We start from the raw sequence: 25,960 nt of genomic DNA, 5'->3' as shown, positions 1-25,960 counted from the left end.
ATGTCCACCTAAAAAGTTTGTGTTAAAAAAAAATAGAAATGAGGATTACTTTTGAAAAGTAATAATTTCTGTTTTTTTGTAAGCTGTCTGAAGATTAACTGTGGCGCTTTGTGTGTTTAGTCTCCAAACTGAGTATAAGAATACTGTCACTTTTACTGTGCAGCTGTATTTTCTTTTGTTTTGTTTTTATATGTAAATAAAATTTTAGTGAAAAGTGAAACAGATATGTGCATTTTTTTTTCTTCGTGTTTTGCCTTTTGTAACAGTTGTAATCTCCGCTACGACTCGAGGACAGGAACTTTTATGACATCCCATTCCAAATCGTTCCACGTTTGCAGCTACAATAATTTTTACTCTTCCAGGTTTTCTACAAATTTTTGGGCAGTTTGTAGGTGTAAAATTTTAGCCCATTCTCTGTTCTACTTCATTCCAAAGTGGTTGCAAGGAAGGAGGTCAAGTTCTTCTACAACAAACTCATCCAACCATGCCTTTATGGACTGAGGAACAGTCATGCTGGGACAGAAGAGGACCCAAATGTCCCCACAATGTATGAAGTACAGAACTGTCTAAAATGTCCTGTTAAGAAAAGAATTAGGATTTAACTTTAGTCATATTAAAGTCGCCAGGCCAACCCCTGGAAAAACTGCGCCACAGTGTGGCCCAGTACTTTTGACCGCAGCGTGTACTTGCAGCATGCAGCTTGCACTAATGATGTGCAATACTGCAAATTTTGGTATCAGTCTGAAACCAAATAAATACAGGGCCTGCATTCCCTATACCAATACCGATCCTGATACTTTTAACCCCTAAAGGCAGCTGGAGGGTAGGACAGTCTTTCATGATTTATGAGATGAATCATAATTTATTTGGAAATGATGAACACACCTGAATGACTCTTAAATCACTGTGATATTTTCTTTCCACAATAATTAGCTAAGACAACAAAACCAAAACACACCTTTCAGGTTTAAATATATTTTGAAACTGTGTTTTTTTTGAAGAGCTGGAATGGAAATGTGCCTTTTGGGTCAGCTTCTGTTCTTGAAATTTACCGCAGGCTATGAATAAAATGGACATAACAATCAACGTTAACACTAGTAGGAATCAAAGTAACTTACAAAAATGCCATAAGAAATAACTTAAATTTTATACATAAAATTAAAAAGCGAGGTAAGTGATAAAAAAGTAATTAAATATATAACTTATATTATATATTATTATTATATGACCATATATGATATATTATATAGATCCAATGGGGGCACTAACATAAGTACAGTTTTGGTTTTATGAGATTTGGAGAAGAAAAAAACCCATAATAATATCCGTATAAAAATAATATTAAGAAAAGTGAAGTTGAAAAAATAAAATAAAGTTAGGCGCTCTGTCTGTATTTATATATCAGAAAATATAATACTCTTGTTGTTTCCCGTCCGCTTCCCCCACCGCCCACTTCACCTCGTCCTAATGGTTGACTGCTAATGCCAATAGCAGCTCGGACTGCACAGAATAAAGAGGGAGGGAAGTCAAGTCCAGAGGATTACAGGATAGGAGCAACGCTCGGAGAATAAAGTGTCATACCAAAAAAACCCAAAAAACAACAACAACCCAAAATGTCCCACAAAAACTGTTTACTTTTACCGGGTGATGTGGAAAACTTACCAAGAATATCCGAGGCTGATTCATCGTCAGGTGAGACCAAACTATTCAGCGTGTGCTCCTCCACACCTGCGCAGATCCTTTCATGTAGACTTTTAAAAAATGACGTTTTGAGTATTTTGTCAAGTTTGCGTTCCACGTGCTCTTTAAAGTCGCTTTCGGTTAAAAACAAAAGTTAAAACTAATTTCAATTTGTATTTTTGTGGTCATAATTCTATTGAAAACGACGTTGTTGCTGTTGTTAAACCTTAATGTTTAAACAGATAGCGTTGTGGAGGATAGCCTGATGGTCACAGTTGTATTGTATGTATGTATGTAGGTCATATGGCGCTTCCTTGGGATGGTGTTTAGTAACGTTCCTAGAGGCAACAACTGCTCACTTTAACTCCGTTTAACCTATTTTTTTCTGTTTTGATTTAATGAAAAAATCACATACTTGCTGCTGTTTTCTTCTTGCAGTAATTTCTTTTCATTTTAATCTTTGCCTTCCACTGGCTGCCAACCATTAAATCAACTGCTTTTCATGAACCATAATCAGTATGCATTCCTTTTTTAATTTGAAAGCCCAGCAGGATTCTTAGCGCTGCATTGCAATGCACTGATAATCAGTCTTGACTGATTGCTGTTGAGAGCATGGGTTTTGTATGGACTCTGTATGACTCTCAGGAGGTTTGTGTTTGTCACACACATTTTCATGGAAGCATGTCGGTCAGCTAACACACTATGAATGGAACTGATACGCTGTTCTCTTCTGAAAACCATACTTCACGCTCTTTATAATGTTTCCATATTTAGAGACCTGTGTCCATCAAGAACAGCATCGATATCCACGGCAACTCTCCCTAACTGATAGGCTCTGTGTTGGGGCCCATCATCTCGAGACAGGCCCTGCAGATACACCCTCCCCAGATGCTTCTGGACACCACTTCTGCCACTACACCCCAAAATGTTTTTTTGGTGTCCATAGAGGTGAATATGACATTAGCTGAAACTAGAATAAAGTAGCAGATACCTGACTGGATTTAATAACTCTAGTTGGCTGGTTCTGGATGATCAAGACTACCTTTCCCAACATGGCTAAAGCATTATAAGATTCTGTGTATATGGACATGTGAAATGTTAAAATATAGAGAGGTTTAAATTAGAACAGGGTAGAAAAGTTGTTTTGGTTTTGTTTTTTTAATCTGCACAGGGGGGCATGTCACCTCAGCCCGGTCTTCTCCACCACGCAATGGAGAAGATGGATGGCATGAATGCACCACAAGGACTACAATCAGAGTTGACAATGAAGTGGAGGCACACAGGGAGGCCAACAACTACAAGGTAGGAAACCACTCAATCAGGGCAGTGGTTACGTGCTAAACAATTACTACATACTACGGCATCTAATTTCTCACTTTTTATTCATAAAGGAAAGAAAAGGGACTTGAAGCATTTTAAAATACACATGTGAAAAGGATGCACAGCTTTCGCAGTAAATTTAATATGAGTCTAGGGCAAGAATTTAGAAATGTAATCACACAGAATCTTTCATTTCTAGTAACCATAAACTTTAGTGGTTCTGTGATAGCCGTTTGAGGTATCAGAAGTGACGCAGAAAAACATGGGGTTGTGTTTTGGGGCTTTTTCTTCTCCTGTAGTCTGTTATCCATGCAGGCTTAAGGGGGTTTTACTCACTCGGATGGAAAACGCTGCTAAACCGCCTGAAACAGCTCTTCTGTTGTCCTGGCATTTCTTCTGTTACTGTGTTGCACAAAAAAACGTACTCCACTTAATACAGATGTTAACAGCAATTTACGGTCTGCTAGTTTTTCCTTACAGAAGATGCTTTTACTTTATGATTGAGGATTAGTGGGCTAATATATGTTCAGTGTTAGCATGATGTGCCTGACATTAGTGGTTGCTTATTACGATAAAGCTGTAAACATTTATGTACTTTTTTCAGTTTCACTTCTTTGTCTTTTCTTTCTTCTTCTGCTTCTTGCTTCTTGTAGCCACCTCTGTCACACCAACCCTCTACATGTCTTTCACCAAATTCATGAGCTTTGTATGTGGTCATCCTCCTTTTTATTTATTTTTTATTTTTTATTTTTTCTCCCCCCTGCATGGCAGCTCCATATTTAATATACTTTGTCCACTTCCCGGCACATGTGCAGATTGCCTCTAACGTTGTCACCAAACCAATCAACCTGAGCTGTCCCTCTGATATGCTCATTTCTAGTCCCGTCGAAACTGGTCCCTCACATTATTTCTAAACTGTGGTAAAGCTGTGTTTAAAAATGGCTACATGTAAAACAAAAACTCGGAATATCTCCAGAATGACACTAAAGCTTTTTCTTTTTGAGTCCACACCCCTGATTATGAACCTGTGAGTGTAATACACGCACTCAAAGCTGCAGGTGTTTTTCTTTTTAACAATAATACCCCTTTATTTCTTCAGTTTGGTTTCAGAAAATGGAAGGCCAGTGTAACGGAGAAGCCCATTGAAGACCAATCGGAGATCATGAAAGAGCTGCACTCTGACCTTAGCATTGTTAAGGCTCAAGAACGCCTGGGTTCCTTTTGCCTTTTTTTCATATTAGAACTCTGTTTAACTCCAGCACGCTCATACATGCAAATTCGTGTTTCTTACGCTAAAGAACTAACCTGCGTTTGTGATTTCTGTCTCTTCTCAGGTTCAGTGGTAACCTTTGGGAATGTGTGCTATGTATTTTTATTTGGTTGGTGGATAGCGTTAATCTACATCCTCATTTCTGCTGTCATGTTTCTGACAGTGGCAGCTTCTGCTTATGGTATGTAGTCTTTAAAAAACTGCAGCACTCTTGTTTTCTGTAAATCTGGAAAATAATGCTAATGAGTTTCTTCTTTTAGGAAAAGTTTGTGTCACATTGGCATGGTACTTTATTTGGCCATTTGGGAAGTGTATTGAGAAGGTAATGAAGCCTTTTAATGTAATTTGTGTACTAAATTTGATACTGTGTAGACGCTAGAGTTGCTATTTTAAGTTTAAAAATCAGGATTTTTAATAGGATAAATAGGTTTTAATGACAGCATTCAGTTAAAATCCTCTAATAAGAATTTATTAATTTTTTTTCAGGTTGATAATGTACTTGATAGATTCTCTGTGAACCCTCCAAACTGTGAGGTTATTCCTCATGAGATGGACAGTGAGGACCTTGTCGTGAACAAAGACTCTGCATCCTTAGTGTCTTCACCCCCACCTATCCAGATCCCTGTCCCAGAACTGCCACCAAAGAATACTTCAAAGCACTGGGTAAGAAAATCATACTGACCTCAGTTATGTGGTGCTGTGCACAGTTCTGAAATATTTATATAGAAGTTTACATTTAATTCAACCTCAGGGAAAAAGAACAAAGAAATGATTAGAATTTTAAAAAGTTGCCACGGCTTTCACGTGCATGACGAGTGTATGTAAGCTTCTGACCATGAGTCCTAATCTGCCTCCACAGTGTCGTGTCAGCACTTGCATTTGGTTGTTACTTGGTTACCCTGTCCTGGCTGTCATGCACTGCCTCGCCTGTGTGCTGTCCTGGTTGCTGGTCTTCACCATCCCAGTAGCAAAAATCAACGCTCGTATACTAACCGGCGTCCTTCTCATGGCACCAGAGGACCTTCACATCCACACACTGGAAAAGGACAAGGTTATTTACTGAAACAGATTGATGTTGTAGATATCAAGGCAGAGGATGCGTGAAGGATTTCCCCCTCCATTACCGCAATGGTTATGCTTTTCAAAATACCAACCGCAGTGTTGTTACTTTTTACAGCCGCCTTATTAGCCATGATCCTTTGTACTTCCCACAAGCTTTAAATGTGGTAGCGTGTGTTTAATGCTGTCTGTGACACTTTGTTCCTTTTTTAAAAGAGCAATTGAACCATATCACAAAAAAAAAAGTTTTCAGTTTTCACATGGCCTCAAAGTGAAAGTATGATCAAAACAGTTCAGCAAAACTGAACTGTGTATAACTTGTTAATGTTGGAGCTAATCAATTTTAATGCATGTTTACTGAATCTTTTTTTTTTTAAATTCTACGATCTCCCTTGCAGACACAGGCATGTGGAACCAGAGTCCTCTTATGCTGTTATCAAGCTTTCAATATGCATTACTACAAATACACAGTCCACGGTATCAACATTTTCGCCCTCAGTATCCTTTTTAAGTTGTTAGACATAAAGTAAGGGGCTCAGTTACAGTTTTTAATCCTCAGCCTGAAAGGCCTGGGGGATGATCGCTGAGCGGTCTGGTGACACTCAACTTTGTGAACACGATAACCCAAGGATTGTAGAATTGATACCACAGATGTATCGGCTAAAAATGTAGGAAACGTTTTGGTGACCGTGACCACAAGGTCAAGGCCAGAGGTCAACTTTACTAAAAGTCTTGTGAAGGAAAAATAATTTTTTAAACTATGTTGTAATTGTATTTACTCAGAAAGATATGATATAGGCCTTTCGTCTTCATAGCTTAGCTATAATGATAATAACCCTTCTGCTGTCTGATTTCTGTAACTGTATAAATTTTCAGGCCAGGGCAGACGTGCAGAAAAGATGTTCTACTATAGCCACTAGTATTTTTACTGCTGGTCTGTCCACTGTCTGTCTGTTGTCCTTAAACCTATGCCCACTGCAGACCTGCTTCCGTTGGTATTTATCACTTTGATCATTGGTTACGCTGACAAAGAAAACAATTACTTCAGAGCCGAGACAAAGTTTGCTACAGCCATGATTTCCATTATTCCCCTGTCTTATTATATTGGCATGGGAATAGCCAGGTAAAATTCTTTCATTTTATTTTTGAAGTGATGAAAAATTATAGTGGGTGAAATTCAAACTTCACTCCTTTTTTATTTAATTGTTTTTAGCCTTTGGTAACTATCTAGCCCCAGCTCCTTTCATCTGTTTTCCCTACCAACAAGTAGGCAGCGAAGCAAGTCTTGGACTGCAGCTGTTCATGATAGTCCTGCTCGCAACCAGAACCTGCAACAGGTGGAGGATTTTTAAACTCAGAGGCTGCACAGCAGTCCAAGATTATCGCAATTGAGGTCTGTCCACAGGACAAGAAACACTCTGATTGACAACTGAGTGACACTGACAACTACAACAATAGCAAATTTGCCTGCTTGCATGGGTAAAACACCAGATGGCACTAGCTGGGGCTCGCTGGTTAGCGGCCTCTGAATTTATGAATTAATGTGTTAGTATGTAGCAAGTTAATCCCACTGAACGTTTTCAGAAACTCTTAACTACATATAACATTTCAGTTCTTTTTGTTTATTTTGCTTTGTATCTGTGTATACTTCCTGCAGCATTTCTGCACAGTGTAACTTCGCAGTGGGAGCGGTGGTGAACGCAACTTTTGGCTCCATCACAGAGTTGACATTCTACATCACGGCATTGCTTCAGGGACATCATGCTGCCACCAAATGTTATGAAGAGGTTGTCAAAGCTGCGTTAACTGGCACCCTTCTTGGATGTATACTGTTCATACCAGTAAGAGCAGATGAATTGTGCCCATTGGTTATATTCGCAATTAGATGTCTTAAGCAGATGGCTGTACTCATTGCATAAAAATTCTAACTGCACAGGGTATATGCATGATCATTGGGGGTATTAAACACCAGGAGCAACGATTTAACAGCCGTTCAGCTGGAGTGAGCTCAGCTTTGCTCTTCATATCCATTGGAGGTAAGGATGGCAGATGTGCATAAAACAAACTGAGAAACAAAATTCTTCCAAAACCTGAGTCCAAACCCCTTCCATGCTGCAATATTGTCCCTAGGTGTGTTTGCACCTACCCTGTTTTCAAAGACCTTTGGTAATCTGATGTGTGAAAGTTGCAGCGATGTTCCCGGCAATGCCACTGTGTCCTTCGTCTGTAAAAACTGTCACTATGACACGGTGGGTGGCTGCTTCTTCTTTTTGTATAGAGTTATAGGGTATTTTGTTATAGATCAGCTCAGTAAGTACACTTAAAATTGTCCAAAGGAAAGACTCAACTTTTAGGTTTTTCCAGGGCGACATGTTGCATTTTATTTTATTGTTGATTTTTCATTCTTATCTTGTTTGTGTTCACAACAGAGTCAAAGTGAGCCCCATTTAATTCTGTCCGATATTGAGTAAGTCTTGATGCTTGATTGCACAGCACTTCTCCAACACGATCAGCTTGATATTGTTTTGAGTGATAATTTTTTTTTTCTTTTTTTGCAGGCCTCTTATGTACACAATTTCTGTCCTTCTGCCTGCTGCATACCTAATTGGCCTCATCTTCACACTGAAGACCCATTCCCACATCTATGATATCCATATCAGCGATGGTCACGGGGGCCATGCACACGGTCAGTACACACAAGAGGGTACCAGCACCTCCAACCCCACTGGTGAAATCACCACCGGCCATCTACTTGTCACCAAACCATGTATTAATGCCAGTATTATTGCCCATGGGCCACGTTGCAACAGGTGTGTTGTGCATGCAGTTTAATCTTTTGGGGAATAGGAAAGTGAAATGATTGCAAAATGCTTATTGCTCATTGCATTCCTTATTACCAAGCATGTGCAGTGTTGCAATAAGGCAGTTTTGCATGTAAAAACCTGTGAAGATTAAGGGAATTGCATTAAATTGTTTTCTAGGGGAAAAAGAAATGCAAACCAGCTGTGTTATGGAAAATCTTAAATAAAACTGCAACCAGTTCTGCAACCAGCAAGACTGGTGAGCATTTTGGAGAAGGAGTTAATAAACACATTGCAGACAAAGAACTCTTACATATTGGCCCCTCTCACCAGGGGGCTATACCTTCAGCCCCATCCTTAAAATCTTCTCCCTCTCAGAGAGAATTATGACCTTGTTTTCTGCTTGGCTTTCACCTAAGGGTTTACATCCCTGATAAGGAGGAGTCGTCTCACTATCTGTTTAATGTCTCCCATGAACTAACAATGGCCTCACTGTGTCAAGTGTGTGTGTAGAGCATAAGGCCCATTTGTAGTGCACATGCATACTACTAAGTGACAGTGAGAAAGTGATATTACTCTTACTAATGTGGTATGATTCAAATATATAATTAATACATCAGAAAAGAAATCTGTCATGACAGCTGCAATTTTAAAAAAAAGCCTTTCTTTGAACGTTTATGCATTAAAATAAAAAAATCATGAAATATAACTGTCATTGTGTGTGTGTGCCCAACAAGATCTTGGCACCTCAAGCCATTAAACATTAACTCATTATTCTTTATTTGACTCTCATGGCAGACCAGTAATCAGAATTAGCAAATTAGAAGTTTGTATTTTTGTTTGTTTTAGCAAAGTCTGGATGCTAATTTAAAATGTAGCACAAGCTAAAGGTGATAAGCAAGCTGGCTTTTAGAGGGGAACAAGATTGCAGATCATACCTCATAAAATGCATATTTGGATGTCCTTATGGACTGACTGTGTGGAATGATCTGTGGGTAGATCTGGAAATGTTATTTGGTTGAAAGAGCCTTTCCTCTAGAGAGCAGATTACAATCTAATATTTGCAATGATAATGATTTTGGGTTTTCTTTGTTTTGTTTTTTTTTGGGGTTTTTTTTTTTTTTAAAAAGTTAATGAAATAAAGGGCACTAACGGTTTAAGGTCATAAGTACTTATTGTTAAACCTGTCAATGAGCTCATGGTATGGATGTTACAAGCAGGTCACCATGTTGTCCACTGGTCCCGGTGGAGGGCTCTTGGAGTGCTGATTGTTGCCACAGTGCTGATGGCTTGCTGTGCTGACCTCTGCACTGAAAACATTAAGCCCTTTCTGACCCATTCCTCCATCTCCCAGGTATTTCAATACATTATTATGCTTTTTTTTTTTTTAATAAGGAAAATGTAAAGGAAAAACTCTAAACTTTATTGAACAAGACACCTGTAGCATGTAGAATGAAGTGGAAACCTTGTATTAAAGCTGACCAAATATTATAATACTGAAGTTAACTGCTTATCTGCTTATGCTGCAGTACTTCATTGGGGTCACGGTGTTGGCCATGGTGCCAGAGCTTCCTGAGATTGTCAATGGGATTCTTTTTGCACTGCAAAACAATATCAGTCTCAGGTTTGATAACATCGTCCCGTTATATTATCACGTGTGTTATAACCCACCTGGATGGGCTCAATTTTAATCTGGAGTACTGGAAATGCACAAAATATTAAACCTTCCTTGTCCCCTCTTTGCAGCCTTGAAGTGGGAAGTTGCATTGCTGTGCAGGTCTGCATGATCCAGATTCCACTGCTCATCCTCTTCAATGCATTCTATGTAAGTTAAATTGATTATTATTTTGTTTGTGATAATTCCAGTTATGACATTTCAAGCTATATATATTATTCTTTTCCTCTTTCCTCCCAGGATGTTGGCTTTATGCTTGTGTTCAGCGATATTCATCTTTGGGCTAGCATCTTTAGTGTAATTGTGGTCAATTACATCTTCATGGATGGGAAATGTGACTACTTTCAAGGTAAGCAATATCAGGATTTAATACCAGAAATGTAAGTATTAATTTTGCACGAATCAGATGTTATCAAGGACTTTCTCATATGTGCATTTGTCAAAGTTTTTCCTATGTCAAATATCTTGCTTATATCCACTCGTTGTCTTGTCTGCAGGCACGGCTCTAGTGGTGGTCTACCTCATCCTTTTGGCCCTTTACTTCTTTGCTCCTTCTCCACACTCGTGTTAATGTGCCAAATAGTAATTTTGAAAATTAAACACATTAAAAGATTTCTTAATCTTTGGTGGTTTGGGGTCAGACGCACAAAATGTGGGATCAGAAATGTCATGTTGAAGATTAAAGTGAATATTTGGATTTTTTTTTTATATTTATATATATGTATACACATAAAATAGTGTCTTCCAATTCTGTCTGTAATTTAAAAATGTTTTTGCTGTTGAATAGAAATGTCAATTTGTGGTATTTTTCTTGTTAATCGTTGTAATATCTTGTTGATATTTGATATAATAAACATGTTCATTAAAGAAAAAAAACTTTCTGTATTTTTGCATTTTGACTATTAATCTCTCAGCTTTTTCATTTTGATATTTTGCCTTTGAGGTTATGTTATTCACTAGCATTTGGGCAAATTCAGCTTCACAAACACAACAAATACAGGGATGTATGACTTTGATCTATTGTGGACTTTGAATAAAAGCACTTTGAATAAAAGAATAAAAGTGGCAGCAACGATCCATGCAAGAGTCTTACACTGGACAATTCTAGTGTGCGTCATGCTAAGCATTAGTACAGGAAAGAAAACTGGGGGGGACAGAGAGCTCTTTACAGAACGCCTTTATTTAGAGACCTCTTAACACGACACTCATACAAGCCCAGTGTACAACATTTTCGGGGTCACCTGTAAAACTGTGTCCCAAAGTAACGATTTGATGTTATTAAAAAAAAAAAGGGGGGGGGGAGCAGGTAATGACATCATGCATCAGTAATTTGGAACAGCAAAGGGGGAAAAGCAGAAGAAAAAGGAACAAGGTAAAAATAATGCAGGCAGACTCATGCATATGTGACCAAACCATCTGGCAACATCCCATCATATGTACGGTATATTAAAAAATACATATGGGATCTTGTCATAATCACATTTTGAAGGTGAATATTATTTGGCATCTGTAAACATGAACATATTTTATTTAAACACTTGGTTTTTAAGATTACAGGATATAAAATTACAATCTTGGCCAGCAACATGTCACAATATGCAATTATGGGACTTTTAATTTACTTGTAAGTCTAAGAATTTTGTCTAAACATGCAAATATCTGCCTCTATTTGTCAAACCTCAATATCAGTTTGGGAGAAAGGCACTGCAGTATAAACAGATGTTCGTGTAAGCCTGCTACTGAAGCAACTCCCTGTGCATCATGTGTCTTAAACAAAGAGGGAGTAAAATTTTAAACAGAATCAAGTCTTTATTCAAATATAATCATCTTAAATATATCTATATATAGATATATATATATATTTTTTTTTTTTTAAGCACCAAATTCACAGTGATGTGTAGCATGGTTTGGTTTACAAATGAAACCTGCAAGCAAACACAATGAAAAGGGAAAGAAAATAATAAATTATCTTGAACATACCCACCTCGCTTCAATTTCATCTCCAGACTAGGCTGCAATATGATGTATAATGAACAATACAGGAACTACGGAGGTCCAGACACAGGCAAAACCAGCATTTAAAACTTCCTTACATGCCAATGAACAGCACAGTGTTTCTGCATGTTTTAGGCAATTCACCACAAATAACATAAGACTCTTTTCACGGCATGCACTAATTTCATTTTTTAGGATTTGAATGCTTTTATATCCAAGGCAGATGGCATGTCTTTTTGTTTTTTAAGATATAAAAATAATTTGGAGAAACTGGAAATTTAAGATTACTTACAGTCAAAGTTATGCAATGATCCACTTTGACATTAAAAGCTCAGAGAAAGGTTATTGTAATTGGCTGATCAATGAACCTTAGAGAGTAAAGTGAAATAAAAAGGCCAGTGAGGAAGTCACAAAAACATTCACAATAATCTAAAACTCTACAACAGGTCAGTAGAAATGAAAATTATATATTAGATAGGGAATTGTATTAAATTGGCTAAAATGTGCAAAAAACACCGCCATGGTTCAAACCACCATCTGCCACTGTTTCAGACTGATGTCAATACTATCGTCGCCTCTGCATGAAGAATTTTTTTTTTTTTTTTAAAGATGACAAAAACAAAAAACCAAATGTCCACAAATGTGTAAGACAAAAATGTGCAAACTGCAACATCAGTTCACGAAGCTACCCCACCCTCCCCCATAAAAAGTGATTTCATTTTAATATACATGCATTCGTCATTCATACTGAACTTTTAAAATTACCAGATAATGCCGATTTGGACAAAAAACAAACAAACAAACAAACAAACAAACAAACAAACAAACAATGGGAGAAAACAGTGTTTGACTTCATGCCGGGGCAAAATAAACCATTTCCAGCTGTTTGATGAAAACCATGACTGTATTAGTTTGACACAAGTGCAGGGACCAGTGGGGGGGGACAGGGTCTTGAGTAAAATCCATAAAACATTCCACATATACTCTGTTCTTCATCACTTTAACTATAAAAAAAAGGAAGAAAAACAAAAGAAAAAGGCATCCCATTGTTTTTGGTTTTAAGGCGAGGCTACGTCAGGCGGGAGGGCAGGGCGGGGCTTGGGTCACCCTAAGACTTCCTGTGAATTCAATTTTGTACTGAGCCGCTCTCCTCGCTGTCCCTTCCATTTTACGTGTTCTTGCTCCGCTAAGTCTATTTCAAACGTTCAGTGAGTTCCTGTGTGAGGCCCAGGTTGAGCAGCTGCATGGTGGGGAGTGAAGAAAGGTGGGGAAAGGCCTTGAGGAGCTTCTCCCAGCATAGCTCCAACAGGCTGGGCACAGTCAGCCAGATCTTGAACAGAGAGCCAGTTCTCTTGTTCTCATGGATGTTCACCACACCACCATGGATGTACATGCAGCCAGCCTGGGTACAAAACAAAAGAGATGGGGAAAAGGTACATTTTACAGTGTATACAGCTTAACAAGGTTCAGGCTTCTAAACTTCTTCAATGTCATCATTGATTATCCAACTGGTAACAAACAAAATCTTTTCATTAGGTTCTCCTTGCACCTTCTGGATCACCAACAGTTTTTTATTTTTATTTTAAGAGGACGGTTCCATATAATAACTATAACATCAAAAACAAAATTAGATGTCCACAAATATAGACAAAAAACAGCCATCATCAGGGGCTTAGAGCCAATCACTGGTCTCATCCACACATTGAAACTATCTATCACACCTCACCACATGTCTTGCAGCACCCTCTCATATTTCTGCCACTCCTGGGTTCATGCAGTAATACTGATCCTCTCTTGGCACCATAACTTAATGTTTTATCTAGATCCATAAAGTGCAAGTCCTCCTCCTTAATACTTCTGCATCAACACTCTCAAAGCAAACATTGCATCTGTAGAGCTCTTTATTGGTGTGAAGCCATTCTGCAGCTCACTGATCGTTACCTATTTTCTTAACCTAGCCTCCACAACTCGTTCTCATAGCTTCACGGCATCACTCGTAAACTCCTTCCCTCTGTAGTTACTACAGCTCCACAATTGATCAATAATGTGCATCAATGTCAAAATTGTCAAGGAGCCTCAAGTTCTGAAATGTGAAGCCTAAAACCTCATATTTACTAACAGTCAGGATAGGGATGATTGTATAAGACTCATATTTTCCCCTCTTTTTTTTAAAGAAGAAAATGACCCTGCTTTTTATTGGATTTACAACATTTTCAACATTTCTGTAAATATTTTCCTCATAGTATAAATATTTACATAATGAAATAACCAGTTTCATTATTTATTTATACCAGAATGATATTCACTTTGTAAATTATATATATTTTGTAAAACGGTTTGATAAACCATGCTGCACTTTAGGGCATCACTCCTCTGTGAGGGACAGATTGCTGTAAGCACTGTCCTCACAGTTTGTCATATTTGGATTTACAAACAGATGCATCAGCTAGAGGCTTTACAGAGAGAATCTGCAAACCAGAAGGTGACGTCACCATGGCTTTGTCCATCTTTTTATATAGTATATGCTAGGAACCCACGACAGCTTATCTAACATGTAATTTCACCTTCTGTGTATACATTTATATTCTGAGTTTGGTGAGTACTAAGGTAATTTTGCTACTTTGAAATTTAGACTGATCCAAAGAAATGGTATTGTACTAACTGGGGTAACAGCAGCACAGTGAAAGTAGGCTGGCTCGGGCATCACTGCTGGTAGTTTGCTCCACTGGAAAGTCTGAAGGTTGATTTTCCACAGATCAGCTAATATCAATTCCCCATTGTAGCCTCCACAGATAAATACATCTACAATAGAAAAAGCAGATAAAAACATTAGAATGAGAGGATGTAGTATGAAATTACAGTGCTTAATAAGTGATACTGGCTATACAGAAATATGTTCTTTGGTATAGCAGGCCTCACCGTTGCGTATCTGCACGCAGCTATGGCACCTTCGAGGAGCAGGATAGCCTGTCAAAAGCACAGATATTTTAGCAAAGTGCACTACTGTTAAGGATAGCACAGGCTTACAGTTAATCATGATGTGAAGTATACAAACCTATCTTTTCATGAGGTTTAGTTGTAATCTCCTCCCAGGAATTGGTTTCCAGATTATAAGCATGTATCTTAAATAAATTAAAAAAATTAAAAAAAACATTTTAAAAAGTGACATGTGTGAAAAATGACAGACTTGGACAATTATCAAGATGGAAGACACTTCTACTGATAAATTCAAAATATTTCCAAATCATCTGATCAGCTTTTGCGTAGAAGTACAGATATATAAACAATGACTAATGCTAGCATTTTTATATGCTTTTTTAGTAGTAGTGTACAGATTTTTTTATTTTTTTTGTAAAACCAGAGTTTTGTTTCTTCTCTTTTTACCATTGGCACACTAAACAAATCCTAGGGAGTTCAAAAAAAGACTAGACTTTAGACTAAGACTATGAATACACCAGGGACATGGATTTTCCTTAGCTGGAACCTTAGCTGGTGACAAGTTACTTGAGGGTATATAAAATCTTTCAGTGGTACAGTACCTTATCTAAAGGATATGATGTCCAGGAAGTTCCTCCTCCCAGAATATAGATCCTCTGTCCATCATGTGCTATTTCATGCCTATATCTGTGAAACACACCATGACAAGGAATTTTAACATTTTAATACTAGTAGAGATGGAAAGAGATATGTTATCAGAAAACTTCACTCGCGATACAATATTATTGTAATTTTTAAGATTCTGCAATAATAATTCCGGCGACCTTCCAGTTACAGATGCACTTCCCAACCCCCTGAGCCACGGTCGCCCAATTATTATTAATAATTCTTTTTTGCTTGCAAAATGATTTTCAAGCATACCAACAATGTCACTATAACCTGCCATAAATGTTAACATAAGACGGAATCAGTCGGCAATTGAATGGGGTCAAAGTGGCAATTATATCCAATCTGTTTCTGATAATACAGCAGTGAACTGCAGAGAAATTTATTGTATTCTATAAAATATTGATATTTGGTTTCCCTGTATTGATACAATATTGCCAAACAAAATATCCCCCCCACCCCTAATGCTAAACTCCTCTATCATCATACCGCTCCTCGGGCAGGTCATCGGGAGGGTTGTTGGGCTTAAGGTGGATCCACTCTCTTGTGGTCAGGTCCAGCCTGTGTAGGTCTGTGCTGTAGATATAACCTGTTGTCCCTCCAAACACGTACAGGAAGCCGTTTATAATAACCATTGCCTGGAGGCAGAAAGTATGAAATGGCAGATAAAACACTGAAACAAAAATTTTACGTACAAATTTTTCTAATTTGAATGTGGTCGTCAGAAAGGAGGACGACTGATTTCTGTGGCTACCTGTCCATAGATTCTGTTGGGCTTCTTCCCTCGACAGTTGAGCAGCGACCATCGTTTGTACTTCACGTTACAAACGTGAACGTCGTTGCCATTATTTTCACCAAAGGGGATTCCGGTGCCCCCAAACACCAGGAGGTTGTTACCGTGCAAAACAGCTGCAGAAAAACAGCAACACCAAATTTGATTTTCATACATGGGGTTTTTTTTTTGTTTGTTTGTTTGGTTTTTTTGGGGGTGGGGGTATGAAATACCAACAATGTGTAAACACTAGTAAAATGTTCAGAAGTACTAAATACACAATGCTTCACCTGACATTGATGCCAGCTCTGTGGGCATGTAGCCCTCTGTTCGGATCTGCTGCCAGCAGCCTGTTGCAAAATGATACCTCCATAGCTCCCTGAAAAGTGGATAGTCTTCATTTTCTGAGCCTCCTGACTCATCGTAGTCAGGGTTGTACCCACCAAACACATACAGGTTAGTGTTGTCAGCGACGCAGCGGTGCCCACTGCGGGCAGGTGGTGTGCGATGCCCTGGAAACAGAAAAAAAATAAACAATCAAATCCTAAAAATGACGATGAGGAGTACCATCCATCATACCAAAAAGCTACTACTTGAGCTAAATGCTGCTCTTAATTTTATGCATGATTTGGACTTTGACACTGCTTTACCAGATGAAACAAACTTTTTTTTTTTTTTAAACTGACAGAAAAAAAAAAGGTATATAAAAAACATTATCCAAAAGTAATACAAGTACTTGTAATAACAGTGATATGCCGTGGTCATATCACCCAGCAATCAAATCAATTAAAGCGTTAGAGTATAATCTGCATATGCATCTAAAAAGTCAAACGTTTTTTAGAACTTAAGACTAGTTATAGCTCCAACCTGACTAATGCTCCACCGGTTATATACATAACATGTCAACTTTCATATTCATAACTATGAGAAATTCTGCATTACAAGAGTCGTTGTATGACATTTACTGGAACTTGGGAAGAAACGTAAAGGCGTTAGACCAAGAACGCTATATAAGCTCAAGATTATGATCTATGTTAACTGATAAGAATGTGCTTAAGGTTCAGTATAATCAGCATTCATTACTAATTTCCTTGGCTGTATTGCAGTCTTTAGGATTACCATAAATAATTTTTACAACAGGTCAGCTGGGATACATGATGGATGGAGCGAATTTTAATGCAGTTGCAGAAATCCTTAACAGAGAGGAGGAAAGGAGTTACACAGAAGATTTAAAAAAAATCCTATTTTCTTATATTTAATTTTTTAAATGCTATTGGATAGATATACTAATTGAGGCAAATTACTGTGAAGCCGCAGTTACAGGGTAATTTACTAACAATGTGCTGTAATTTATATATAAAGATGCAGCCAGTTCACCTCAGTAAAAAGAAAAAACAACTTTTTGTAGAAATAATGCAAATTAGTGGCTTAAAAATCCAGAGGAAGGCAAAGCGCTGCATGCCTGCTAACTAAAATAATCCAGTTTAAGCTCAGGTTTCATATAATTTTTTTTCCTCTGAAAACAGCAAGGCAATCATGATAAATGAGACGAGGCTGAATAAAAGTGAATATGCTTTTTATATAAGAAATAACTCTTCTATCAGAAGAGTTATTTCTCAGCACTGTGCAAAGGGGTCTAATGATTAGGACTCAGGTGCAGCGCAAGATTGATCCAGAGGAGAACTGCATTATTAAAAACTGTCCCGCCCTATAAACCTGAAATCTGTGTGGAACAGCTGACCTGTACCATGCGCAAAAGACCACAAAACATCATTTACAGTCAGATGATGAGCCATCTCAGTTGCTATGTTACTATCCCATGTGCGTGAATGCGCACTTCGCCTTTTAGTTTTAATAGCACATTGCAACATTTAAGCATTAATTTAACTCCCCAAACCTTTTATTAGTTACAGATTCAACAAATGGGGTTTGCCTCTAAACACGCACGCAATTTTTTTTCCAAACACAACTTTTTTTTTTTCCAGCACTAAAGTTTGTGCAATTTGCAGTAAATTGTGTTCCGAAGACTTTGTAATTTACACTGGTGTGACTCATTTAAATATTCTCCTCCTGAAAGTGAAAATACAAATACATTTGGCATAATACCAGCCTCAAAAAACCCCTCCTGTTCACATACTGACACTTAGTCTCTTTCGTAAATCCAGCAGCTTTTTAATGTCAAAAGAAGGCTTTGTGCTGCTGTAGACGTTAGTACACCTGGCCCTAGATTTTTCTTCTTTTTAAGCCTACAGTGAGTTTTTCCACAGACTGTTCTCTTTTATAAGACCTCCATAAAACAAAAGGGTCAGAACATGTTGTGGTGAAGGAGGATGTGCGTTTTGTAGTCCATCTTCTACCCATTGTAGTTTCATCAATACTCAGGCACACTATGGCACCTATTTGCTCCTACTGTCTTGTAAAACTTCATATGAGCAATAAAACTACAATATAAGTATTTTATCAGTCATCAAGATAATATTTCTCTGTAGATCTATGTCAGCATCCGTTAGAGTGACCAGTTTTGGTCTTTGCACTGCAGAATTTCCCTTTCCTGACCAGCTTGTATCTGTAAAACACAAAAGTATACAGGATCTCAACTTAGGATCTACCACAGGCATAAGAGGAAATAACTAGCAACCAAAGAGCAGTCTATTCTTTGAAAATTTTATACACACAATAGATCAGCTCAGATATGTTTGGGTTTTAGTTTTTAGTTTTTTGACCAGTAGAGGTTATACTGAAGTTATCCTCGCTATACGTTGCTGGAAAATATAGATGTAACACATCTCTCCATGACTGAGAACATACCTAATAAGAGCTTGAAACTTGTTAGTGGACATGGCTCTGTGATCCGCTTAAACCATCAAATATTTTATCAACCCTCAGCATAAACCACAGATACACACAAAGCTTAAACCTTCAAATTGTTATAAATAAAACCTTAAATCCATGAAATCCACTCCAGCCGATATTAGAACATTTACTGTAGCACACTGCAGCCGATAAAGCTCTATGCAAAAGTATTATGTGCTATTTTCTCCTGTTAGCTTAGATAGGATCGCACCCAACACATCAAAAGATAATCAAACAGAATTGCGGGATGTTGCTAGCCTGAATGTAATGCTTTAAAATATCACGAGTAAAAGCAAAGTTTAAAATTCCTGACTCAAAGTAACAAGCAGCTAATGTAAATGACACAGACTCAATTTGACTGTACAAACATGATAACGTCCAGGTAAAGCGTAACGTCGTTAGCATATCTTGCTAATGTTTTTGACCGACCTGCTAACGTCACACCGTGCGGCGGCCGGCCTGTCAATTTCTGGAATTTATTCAGCTGGTCTGGACTGTGAGCACATTCGGCGTCCGACATCGTCTCCCCCTTTACAATCCAGTCACGGAGAATGGCACGTCAAATAAAAACAACATCTCATAAGAGCCGTAGAATCATTTTACGTTTCAGTCAGTTTGGAAGACATCCACAAACGTTACCTCCCCCCGCTGTGGATTGGACTTGGCCAATCACTGGACTCGTTATTAGGACGTTGCGTTATTAGATGTGGGCGGGGCGGCGCTTGCCGGTATGTATCCACAACACAACAGTTTTACTTCGAGTGTGGATGGCCCAAAATGCGTTCCCAGGCTATATATATATATATATATATATATATATATATATATATATATATATATATATATATATATATATATATATATATATATATATGCACATATTAAAAATACAAATAATGAAAAAAAAATGTTGTTATTGCTTGCACTGTACAGACCTAGTCAAGGTTACCAATTACCTTCTTTTAACAACTGAGAGTGGAGACAGATTATCATTTAGAACATGAAGTGGCATTCTTATGTTTGGGGGGAGAAACAAACAAACCATTAAAAAAAACTGTCACCATGGGCAGCTATTCATTATCTAGAGATCACATCACCTGTGGTGCACCATAAGGTTCAGTTTTAGGTCTTACTTTGTTTTCTATTCATGTGCTTTCAGTTGGAGAAAATACAGTTAGTGAATCAGGAAGTGCAGAGGATGAGTAGTAAGAATTGGGGGCAGCTATTAAAGACATACCTGGAGATGTTTAAGACAGAGGGCTTTTGACCAGATTGTTTAACACAGTCTTGGAGAACATGCCTAAGGAATGGAGAATAAGTCGAGTGGTAATGATTTTCAAGAACAAAGGTGATGTGCAGAGCTGTAGTAAAAACAGAGTTTAGAAAGTTGATGACCCAGACCATAAAGACAGAGTGAGAGATGTGGAAACTAGATTAGGAGGAGAGTTGAAAATCAGTGAGCAGGTGATGTAGGCGATGGCATGTATGTAAAATTTAATTTAATACTTTTAGTCAATAATTTCAATCACTAATATCTTTAGTATTTTCTTCCCTAATGTTAAAAATATGGTCAGATAAGCAAGATGGGACAAAAATGTTTCTGCTTTTATCCAAAAGTCCTCGATGAAAATATATTGGGACAATGCTGGGCCCTCAGAACGCATCATTCTTACTCAAATGCCTCCAGATCATAAAGTAGAACTGTGCTGGCTTGAACAGAGACACATTTTCCTACTATCTGGTGATGCAATATTCTAAAAATTGAGCTAATAACAGTATCTAGTGGGATGTGTTGCAAAACAAATCTCCACCAAATAAGAATTTCTTCAAAGCGACTTTGTTTTTGTCTATATAGCATACCTTATAGTTGAAAATATTCATGTTTTCATTACATTTGTGTTAGAGCTATTACTTATTTGAAATTTAATTTATGTAGCTCTTTATTCTACAACAAACTACACAGCATCATATGGTGTCTTAAGAAGCCTCCACTTCAAACTACAGCAGAAGATATTAATGGATTACTAATCTTACAGTGTAATATTGCCCAAAAAAATAAATTCAGAAGGGGGAATTTTGTATGCATATTTATTGCAGTTTATTGCATCTGTATAACAACATTTAACAAAAGATCCATAATAAAATACAAATTTAAAAAGTAAAATTTTAACCCTAACCCTAAACAAATTTTAAAAAATTTAAGAAATTAAATTAAATTTAAAAAGTAAAATTAAATTTAAATTAAATTTAAAAAGTAAAAATAATAATGTTAAAAACACACAAAAAAGTACATTTTAAATCCCAAATTTTTTTATATTAAATACCAAATAAATAATTCTTTACATTTAAACATTAATAACAGTCAATCTATGAATTTAGCCTTACGGAATTACGCTTCTGAAATTTAAGCTATGTTCACGGTGAAGAAGTGATGTTGTTGCAGCGCTGTGGTCTTGCAGCATCACGAAGCGGAACTGTCGGTTTCAGGGTGTATTTTCCGTGGGACCGCAGAGCCGATCATGGCGACTCTCGGCGGCAGTCGTGGGGATCGTCTCGGCAATTCTAATCACAACAAGTCTGCTATTGTTTCCCCGGAAAAAGTTCGTGAAATTCTCAATGAGGGGGTGTCGTCAACAAGCGTGGGTTCCAACAGGTGCGATTCTTTTTTTTAATCAGAGAGCGCTCATGGTTCAATTTAAAAAGACGGAGAACAAGTTGGCGCTAGCTAGTTTGCCTAGCCACTTAGCTAGCTGTACTTTTAGCTTCATTCAGTCAGCATAACGAGAAGACGGATGAGATTCCGCAGGTTTGGATGCATCTAAGCTAGGAACTGGCACGCCTTTGTGCTTTCATTGTTGTATTCATCGGGCAAGTTTGTTATGGTAGCATCTGAATTGTCGCCACTGTGTACAGTTAGAGATAAGAGGGGGTGGGGACCTTAAGTTTGGTAGTAACTCCTTACTTTGCAAGTTTGCGGTTTTGCTTCCATCATTAGGTTAAACGAATCGATTCTATTCAGTAGTGTGCGATTATAAAATGAAAATAGGAAACATATAACGTGAAGTACGCATAGCTTTAACCAGTTATATTTGTTTTATCAATCATGTAAATAAAACTGCATACTGAAGATGTGTTTTCCCCTTTTTGATGATTTCAGTGTACAAGGGGATTTGAATGTGCTGGAAGTGAAAAGCAACTCTCAAGCACCTTGCGAAGCAACGAACAAAGAAGCCTTTTTCTCAAGAGTGGAATCCTATTCAATATCCTTTTTTCCCTCATTTTGAATCAGTATGAGCCATCTTAGTTCTTGTTTTTATGTTATGTTGTTATTATTATATGTCCTTGCTGTATGTAAGTTGAAGTTTCCCTTAGCGCCGCACTGTTTGAAATGGGCAGGCAAACCACGCATACTTTCCCCTTTGATGTGTGCCAGATATGGCTGGATCAGTGTTGGCTGTGATATGCTCAAGTGCTGCAGCTGCCAGGCTTTCCTATGTGCATCCTTGCAGCCAACTTTAGACTTTGAAAAATGTGAGTGAAACTTAAAGCAACTGCACAATAACAACACTAGAGGACAAACAGGTTGTTTTGGGGTTTTTTGGCAAGGTTAGGTTGATATTGTTGGGCTGCCAAAATTTTTTTTTTTTAAATTGAAGCACATCTCCTCTTTTAAACAGATGAAAGCCGCATTGCAGAGATATCAAGGCAGCTTCAGACACAGCATGAAAAGTTTTGTCCTTGGCCTGACTTTCCATGTCCAGGTGGGAGCAAGCATTTTGCATAAAACGTATATATCAGCAAAAGTAATTTGCCTTGAATAAACTTTGATTTTCTCTTTTGTCCATGTAATGATCATGGTAAATGTTGCTTTTATTTCAGAGCGTTTCTGGCTTGTTCCAGCCTGTGAACCATCGACACTTCTTGCTGCCTTTTTGGAGCGCTTCCAGAGCGCCTGTCTCCTTGCACAGCAGCTGCCAGCAATGAAACCGGAGCAGCTGAAGTCTATGGTGAAGCTGCAGAAGGGCTTCAGCCTTTTTAGGATACTGACTTCAGTGCTGTTTAAAGCATTATACATATTATTTACATTAGAGAATACACTTAAAAGAATGCATTATCGAGATTATAGAAACAGTTGTCTGAGTCACTCCTTCACCTATACTTATTGGCCACTCTTTCCTTGCAGTCTTTGACAGAGGACGTTATCAGCAGTATGCTGCAGGTGATTGAGGAAGAACAAAAAAGAATGGGAGAGACTCCTTGCTCTGAGCCTTTAGCTATCCAGATGGCAGCATGTATTGTTTCTCTCTGCGGTTGGGCAGCAAGGTGAGATGTAACTCGAAACTCCTTTCATAGAAATCAGTGTTGTCATATGCTGACATTAAAAGTTGCGTGAAAATTTAGAAACATGGGACAAAAAAGTGTTTTTCTCCATCTTAGTCCTGCTCTGCACGCCATGAGCCTGCCGATCCTCACCTGCTCCTACTGTATGCGCAAGGTGGGCTTGTGGAATTTCCATCAGATGGAGGGAATGGGAGGTGAAGCAGACAATTCAACAAATACACTGGGCACCCCTGTTCGGGCAACCAGTCCTGCTTCAGCAACCCCAAATGATGGTCAGGGAGAGCATTCGACTTCCACCTCACCGAGCCCTGCTACAACTCCTTGTCGCATGAAGCTGCGGAGCCAGGACTCCACCCGCTCTGACCAGGTAAGGAGGAGGACCAGGCGTATTTCCCGAGCTGTGCCATTAGCTGGAAAAACACTGAACCACGCTGTGCACAAGCTATGATGCACGCTTATTAATCCGTTCAATTAGAACAAGTGAATGTAAACTTCAGAATATACTAAGCTGCTTCTATGCTGTCTTGGTGTATGTTACAGGGAGAGGGTACCTCCTCCCCAGTGGCCTTGCGTGCCCGGAGCAGAGACTCACCTAGCCCCAGCGAAGAACTGCCAAGCCCTTTGACGAGGGGCAAGAGGCCCGCAACTCGCAGTAGAGGACAGGGAGATGGCTCAGGGACTGACGGCACTACTAGCCTGCCTCCAAAGCGCCTGTGCCTCTCATCAGCTGGTGGTCTAGTAAGAACTAACATTACTGAGGTTTTTTGTTTGTTTTTGTTGTGGTTTTTTTTTTTAAATGATGGCATCAGACTTTATCTGAGGGAATCCGTACAGTCCTGCCTGGTTATTCAGCCAGTGTTTCAAGAGTAATTTGAGTATTTTGTTTGGTTTACATTTCAGTTAGAAATTTTGTTAAATTAAAACATGAAAGACAAACATTCCCTTTTTTAAGGCAGAGGTGTATAATACAAATGTTGACTTACTATCTCTTATTTCAGGATGGGCCCTTGCCCAAGAATGTATTTGACCCCTTAGCTCAGCACAGGGAATGGTGTCCCTGGATCTCCGTAGGAAAGGAGAATGTGGATCCTGGGGCTATCCCTTTTTCAGAAAAAGGTTCAGGACTTTATCAGCAGGGCTGGAAAGCTGCTCTGGACCTCCTCATGCCCATGAAGAAGAACTCCAGTATAGACGAAGGCAGTCCAGCACAGGCAAGACAAAAAGTTCAAATATTTATATTTCATAAAAAAGAGTCATCGGACATGAATATGATAGATTTACAGATTTTTGCTTTGTTTGTTTGTTTTTTCTTCCAGGGCCCCCGTGACAAATCTAAAAGGGTGTTTGCTATATTCCGACAGTGGCAGGTTTCCTCTTCGCCATCTCAGTAGACTCTTTGCAAACAAAAACAGCATTGCAACACTGAAGTGATGAACTGACCTCCACTCTTGTTTGTGGTACAGAATCCATATTATGAATGACAGGAGTGTCAAGTGTTATTAAATGTAAGCCATCAATTGAGGTCTTGTTTCTGTTCAGTGTTTGTCAAGGACAAATAAGGTTCATTGTGTCATTAGACAAATGAATGTGTTCCCAGTAAACAGTAAAAAATGTGAATGAATGAATGCTGTGGCTTTTTAAAAAACATTTCAGTTCGGCTACAAAAGATTTGGGATGTGTACCGCCATCCACATGACCACAAAGTCTGCTTTGGTAGTCCTTGATGACAACGTGATGGTCTGGATTTTTGTGGAATATAGAAGATCATGAGAAAGGGCCACATGGCTCTACACTGGAAAGATGATGTTTACCTTTATCGTATTTTGAGTTCTTTGCAAGAGCAGTAAACATTAACCTCAGATTAGCAAAAAAAAAAAAGACTGTGAGGAAGTACTTATGTGTGTATTGTTTTGCTTAAACACCAGATGGATACAATAGCTGTCCTCGAAGAGAGCAGAATCTTTTTGGAGTAGTGATGTTTTGTTTTTTCTCATCCGTGCTACCCGGTTTGAAATTCTTGATTTTCTGTGATATTTCGTTACCGATGCAGTTCTCACTATCTTGCATGTACCTTTGTCTTTGTAGACGCTCCTAAAAGGGTTTAATAAATTGCTCTTCTGAATGTTTGTTTTACTTTGCATGTCGTTCTTCTGAGATTTGTAAGATAAGGCCAGTCAAAAAATTTATGAAATTATATTGTAAATCCAAGAAAAATGCACACAGTACAAATGTGTCAGATGGCTCTGCTTCACAAAGATTTTTTTTGGAATGTGTTTTTTTAAGTTTATTTTAATTTTATTTGCTGAAGTGTGTTTATGTGCATGAGTGTATTTATGTATAGCTAGATGGATAGGTATTGTGGTCTTGTAGAAGTGGTATTTTTAGCCATGACCATTTTATTTATTCTTTCCCTAGATTAAGTCTTGTTTGTATTCTATAAATAAGATATGAGGTATATTTCAGCTTCGCATAACTCTGGGGGAACTTAGTCAGTTAACAGAAATGAATCACAAGACTGATGCCCCCCTCCCCCCCAAAAACATTCACTGTTCTTGAAATGGACTGTCGGTCTTGCCAGACATTTTGGGGTG

The 25,960-nt window shown here is 38.2% G+C and overlaps 3 protein-coding genes across 4 annotated transcripts; 2 read left to right on the top strand and 1 right to left on the bottom strand.

Moving 5' to 3' along the window:
* Positions 1 to 1,437: 1,437 nt before the first annotated feature.
* cax1 (cation/H+ exchanger protein 1) lies at positions 1,438 to 10,613 on the top strand. Its single transcript, XM_026148280.1, has 20 exons — positions 1,438 to 1,692; positions 2,455 to 2,628; positions 2,852 to 2,982; positions 4,100 to 4,214; positions 4,335 to 4,451; positions 4,531 to 4,592; positions 4,757 to 4,933; positions 5,130 to 5,321; positions 5,728 to 5,827; positions 6,311 to 6,452; positions 6,987 to 7,170; positions 7,266 to 7,365; positions 7,460 to 7,578; positions 7,759 to 7,796; positions 7,888 to 8,015; positions 9,351 to 9,484; positions 9,660 to 9,754; positions 9,877 to 9,955; positions 10,046 to 10,154; positions 10,303 to 10,613. Exons 1-20 carry the CDS (start codon positions 1,614 to 1,616, stop codon positions 10,374 to 10,376), a joined length of 2,349 nt encoding a protein of 782 aa, XP_026004065.1. The 5' UTR covers positions 1,438 to 1,613; the 3' UTR covers positions 10,377 to 10,613.
* Positions 10,614 to 10,967: 354 nt separating this feature from the next.
* klhdc10 (kelch domain containing 10) lies at positions 10,968 to 19,711 on the bottom strand. Its single transcript, XM_026147813.1, has 9 exons — positions 19,458 to 19,711; positions 16,466 to 16,687; positions 16,158 to 16,312; positions 15,893 to 16,041; positions 15,340 to 15,424; positions 14,856 to 14,922; positions 14,720 to 14,767; positions 14,463 to 14,602; positions 10,968 to 13,202 (listed from the first exon to the last, which is right to left on the bottom strand). Exons 1-9 carry the CDS (start codon positions 19,546 to 19,548, stop codon positions 12,993 to 12,995), a joined length of 1,167 nt encoding a protein of 388 aa, XP_026003598.1. The 5' UTR covers positions 19,549 to 19,711; the 3' UTR covers positions 10,968 to 12,992.
* Positions 19,712 to 21,476: 1,765 nt separating this feature from the next.
* Positions 21,477 to 25,495, top strand: zc3hc1 (zinc finger, C3HC-type containing 1). Of its 2 annotated transcripts, none has more exons than XM_026146327.1 (10): positions 21,477 to 21,681; positions 22,186 to 22,288; positions 22,409 to 22,559; positions 22,706 to 22,789; positions 22,908 to 23,035; positions 23,212 to 23,351; positions 23,466 to 23,736; positions 23,910 to 24,107; positions 24,368 to 24,580; positions 24,686 to 25,495. In XM_026146327.1, the coding sequence occupies exons 1-10, from the start codon at positions 21,548 to 21,550 to the stop codon at positions 24,758 to 24,760; spliced, it is 1,497 nt and encodes a 498-aa protein (XP_026002112.1). In that variant the 5' UTR covers positions 21,477 to 21,547; the 3' UTR covers positions 24,761 to 25,495. The 2 variants fall into 2 exon arrangements, with proteins under 2 accessions (XP_026002112.1, XP_026002113.1); XM_026146328.1 differs by lacking the exon at positions 21,477 to 21,681 and adding an exon at positions 21,702 to 21,834.
* Positions 25,496 to 25,960: the final 465 nt, after the last annotated feature.

The sequence above is a fragment of the Astatotilapia calliptera genome, chromosome 17, assembly GCF_900246225.1.
Source record: "Astatotilapia calliptera chromosome 17, fAstCal1.2, whole genome shotgun sequence".
In the NCBI taxonomy this organism is placed as follows: domain Eukaryota; kingdom Metazoa; phylum Chordata; class Actinopteri; order Cichliformes; family Cichlidae; genus Astatotilapia; species Astatotilapia calliptera.
This window is presented reverse-complemented; position numbering and strand designations above follow the sequence as displayed.

Bases quoted from the DNA above. Each gene is read 5' to 3' on its own strand.
- cax1 (XM_026148280.1), top strand. From the start codon at position 1,614: ATGTCCCACAAAAACTGTTTACTTTTACCGGGTGATGTGGAAAACTTA. The intron at 2,983-4,099 runs GTAGGAAACCAC...TTATTTCTTCAG, and splicing joins GGGAGGCCAACAACTACAAG to TTTGGTTTCAGAAAATGGAA. The intron at 7,797-7,887 runs GTAAGTCTTGAT...CTTTTTTTGCAG, and splicing joins TTAATTCTGTCCGATATTGA to GCCTCTTATGTACACAATTT.
- klhdc10 (XM_026147813.1), bottom strand. From the start codon at position 19,548: ATGTCGGACGCCGAATGTGCTCACAGTCCAGACCAGCTGAATAAATTC. The intron at 16,688-19,457 runs GTCGGTCAAAAA...TTCTGTTTCCAG, and splicing joins GCACGGTGTGACGTTAGCAG to GGCATCGCACACCACCTGCC. The intron at 14,768-14,855 runs GTTTGTATACTT...TGCTTTTGACAG, and splicing joins TAAACCTCATGAAAAGATAG to GCTATCCTGCTCCTCGAAGG.
- zc3hc1 (XM_026146327.1), top strand. From the start codon at position 21,548: ATGGCGACTCTCGGCGGCAGTCGTGGGGATCGTCTCGGCAATTCTAAT. The intron at 23,036-23,211 runs GTGAAGCTGCAG...CTTTCCTTGCAG, and splicing joins CGGAGCAGCTGAAGTCTATG to TCTTTGACAGAGGACGTTAT. The intron at 24,581-24,685 runs GCAAGACAAAAA...TTTTTCTTCCAG, and splicing joins ACGAAGGCAGTCCAGCACAG to GGCCCCCGTGACAAATCTAA.